Genomic DNA, 2,175 nt, shown 5'->3' with positions numbered 1-2,175 from the left:
GGCGTATATTTGGTGGAACGTCTAGCGGTAGAAAAATGACAGGTGTAACTTTAAGAGACAAAAAGCGGGCAGAGTGGGTGAGGAAACAAATTCGGGTTAATGACATCCTAGTCGAAATCAAGAGGAAGAAATGGGCTTGGGCAGGGCATGTAACGCGAAGGCAAGATAACGGAGTGGATTCCAAGAGAGGGCAAACGTAGTAGGGGGCGGCAGAAAGATGGGCGGATAAGATTAAGAAGGTTGCGGGGATAAGGTGACCGCGCAGCTGGCACAGAACAGGTTTAATTGGAGAGACAAGGGAGAGGCCTCTGTCCTGCAGTGGGCGTAGTCAGGCTGATGATGAATGTACAGAAAGGTTCAGAGCAGGTGATTTTATTGCCGCTTCGCCTCATTCATAGCTGCGTATATTTTTTCTCCAACAGCGACAGAAATCGTGACGAAGCCAGAGTAAAAGAAGACGCGAAACACACACACTGTTTTATTCTCAAGTAACATAACCTTATGCGTCCTTGGACACCGTACAATATGCAGTTGCAAGCTTGGAGCAATGTTCAAATAATACAACCTCGGTAACAGCACCTGGTAGCCTCGGTGGGGCGTGCCTAAAGATATGGAGCTCGCCTTGAGCAATGAATGAACTCGACGCCTTGAAACAGTGTTGAAACAGCGGCTGCAAACTATCCTACTTCTTCTCTCCCAATTCCCTTATCATGTCACATATCTTGAGAGCCGGTCCTAGCTTCATGCCCATGACATCCATCAGGTGCTGTTCGTTGAGCAGGAACAGTGCTTCGCCATCAATGAGCTGGCGACGGAACTCATCGGCGTATTGCGCATAGCCTGGAAGCCTCCTGATGTAGACTGCCACGTCGTGAACCGTCCACTTGATCGGCTTCTTAGGTGCCAAGATCGACGGTCGCTGTTGCAAGAACACTTGCATGCGCTTCAACGTGTTTGGGTCAGGAACTGGGTCAGCTGGGGTGACCATGATCGGGGCTGGAATCTGGATCGGGGCAGGCAGCGGAGCGAGTACTAGTCTCGTCATCGCCGCAAGGTTCGGGTCTGAAGACATGCTGGCTTCGAGGCCCAAAAGGGGAGGCGGAGCCGGTGCCGTAGTCGAAGCCGAGGTGTGATCCTGGGCCGGAGTCTGCGTCGACCGAGTCGTTGCCGCCGAGGCCACACTTCCGGCAAGGTCTCGCTGTGGGCGCGCTTTCGAATGTGGAGCCGGAGTCGTTGCGGAAGGTCTGTCCAAATCCATGGGAAGCGAAGTCGGTTCTGCCTTTACGGCTTTCGCTACGTAGCCGACCGCAAACGGATCCAAGCTTTCTTGGATTACGTACCCGTCGATGACGTGCGTCTGAGCGTTGGGTCTGGCCGCTAGTCGATTGGGCAAGTGATGGAAGAGCTCTGACATGGACAGCATTTTGACCTCCGGCTCCTGGCCGTGTCGCGGTGTGGACTGGGCCTCTCGGCTCTCGGCGCTCACAGCAGCGCGGCGTAGGTCTCCGTGCTTGCTCATAAGCGCAGCTCTGGATCGAGGCCTCCTGAATCACAAGCGGGACGGAATGATGTACGGAAGGCACCCCTTACCGCAGCTGGAGCCGATGAATTAGAGCCTCTTCACTTGGAATATGCCGAGAATCCGTTCTGTCTCGGGAGCAGAGCGTGAGGGATCGCTAATGATGATGATGTCCCGGATCACTATAGCACGCGAGAGGGAATATCGGAAATGATTTCTTTAAGGCAGTGTGCTAATTACGAACGACATGCTGTTGTAAAATTATTCACATTCTCCTTCCCTATAACGTGAAACGGTCGATGTTCCAAGAACCACTTATACTCTCTAAAACCGTTTGGAAAAAATACCTGTTTCGTGCGCTGAGAAAAGAAGACGAAGATGACAAATCTTACTCGCTTCAGTGTTGTAAATGGGCTTCAGTGTTGTAAGTGCACCCTGGCCAATCCTCCGCCGTGGGTATGTGCCATTAAGCCCGAGGACATCATCACCATCATCATCAAATGGGCTACCTCCACGGGGCTGTTTTCTCCGGTGTTCTTAAGATCGTCACTGCCTCGTATACCGTGCTTGGGATGCTCACCGAGCTGCGCTTTTCAAATTTCACCACTCCTATTAACGAGATAGCATTGAAGTCCCCGTTGCGCAGAAAATCCGAC

General features: G+C 52.3%; 1 protein-coding gene across 1 annotated transcript; it reads right to left on the bottom strand.

Moving 5' to 3' along the window:
- Window positions 1-551: 551 nt before the first annotated feature.
- On the bottom strand, window positions 552-1,639 carry LOC144107256 (uncharacterized). Its single transcript, XM_077640263.1, has one exon. It carries the CDS (start codon window positions 1,517-1,519, stop codon window positions 683-685), a length of 837 nt encoding a protein of 278 aa, XP_077496389.1. The 5' UTR covers window positions 1,520-1,639; the 3' UTR covers window positions 552-682.
- Between the last annotated feature and the right edge of the window lie 536 nt (window positions 1,640-2,175).

This window comes from Amblyomma americanum, chromosome 10 (assembly GCF_052857255.1).
Source record: "Amblyomma americanum isolate KBUSLIRL-KWMA chromosome 10, ASM5285725v1, whole genome shotgun sequence".
NCBI lineage: Eukaryota > Metazoa > Arthropoda > Arachnida > Ixodida > Ixodidae > Amblyomma > Amblyomma americanum.
Note: the sequence above shows the minus strand (reverse complement) of the source record. Positions and strands in the feature narration are given on the sequence as shown.

Excerpts from the sequence above, each read along its gene's own strand:
- LOC144107256 (XM_077640263.1), bottom strand. The coding sequence starts at position 1,519 with ATGAGCAAGCACGGAGACCTACGCCGCGCTGCTGTGAGCGCCGAGAGC.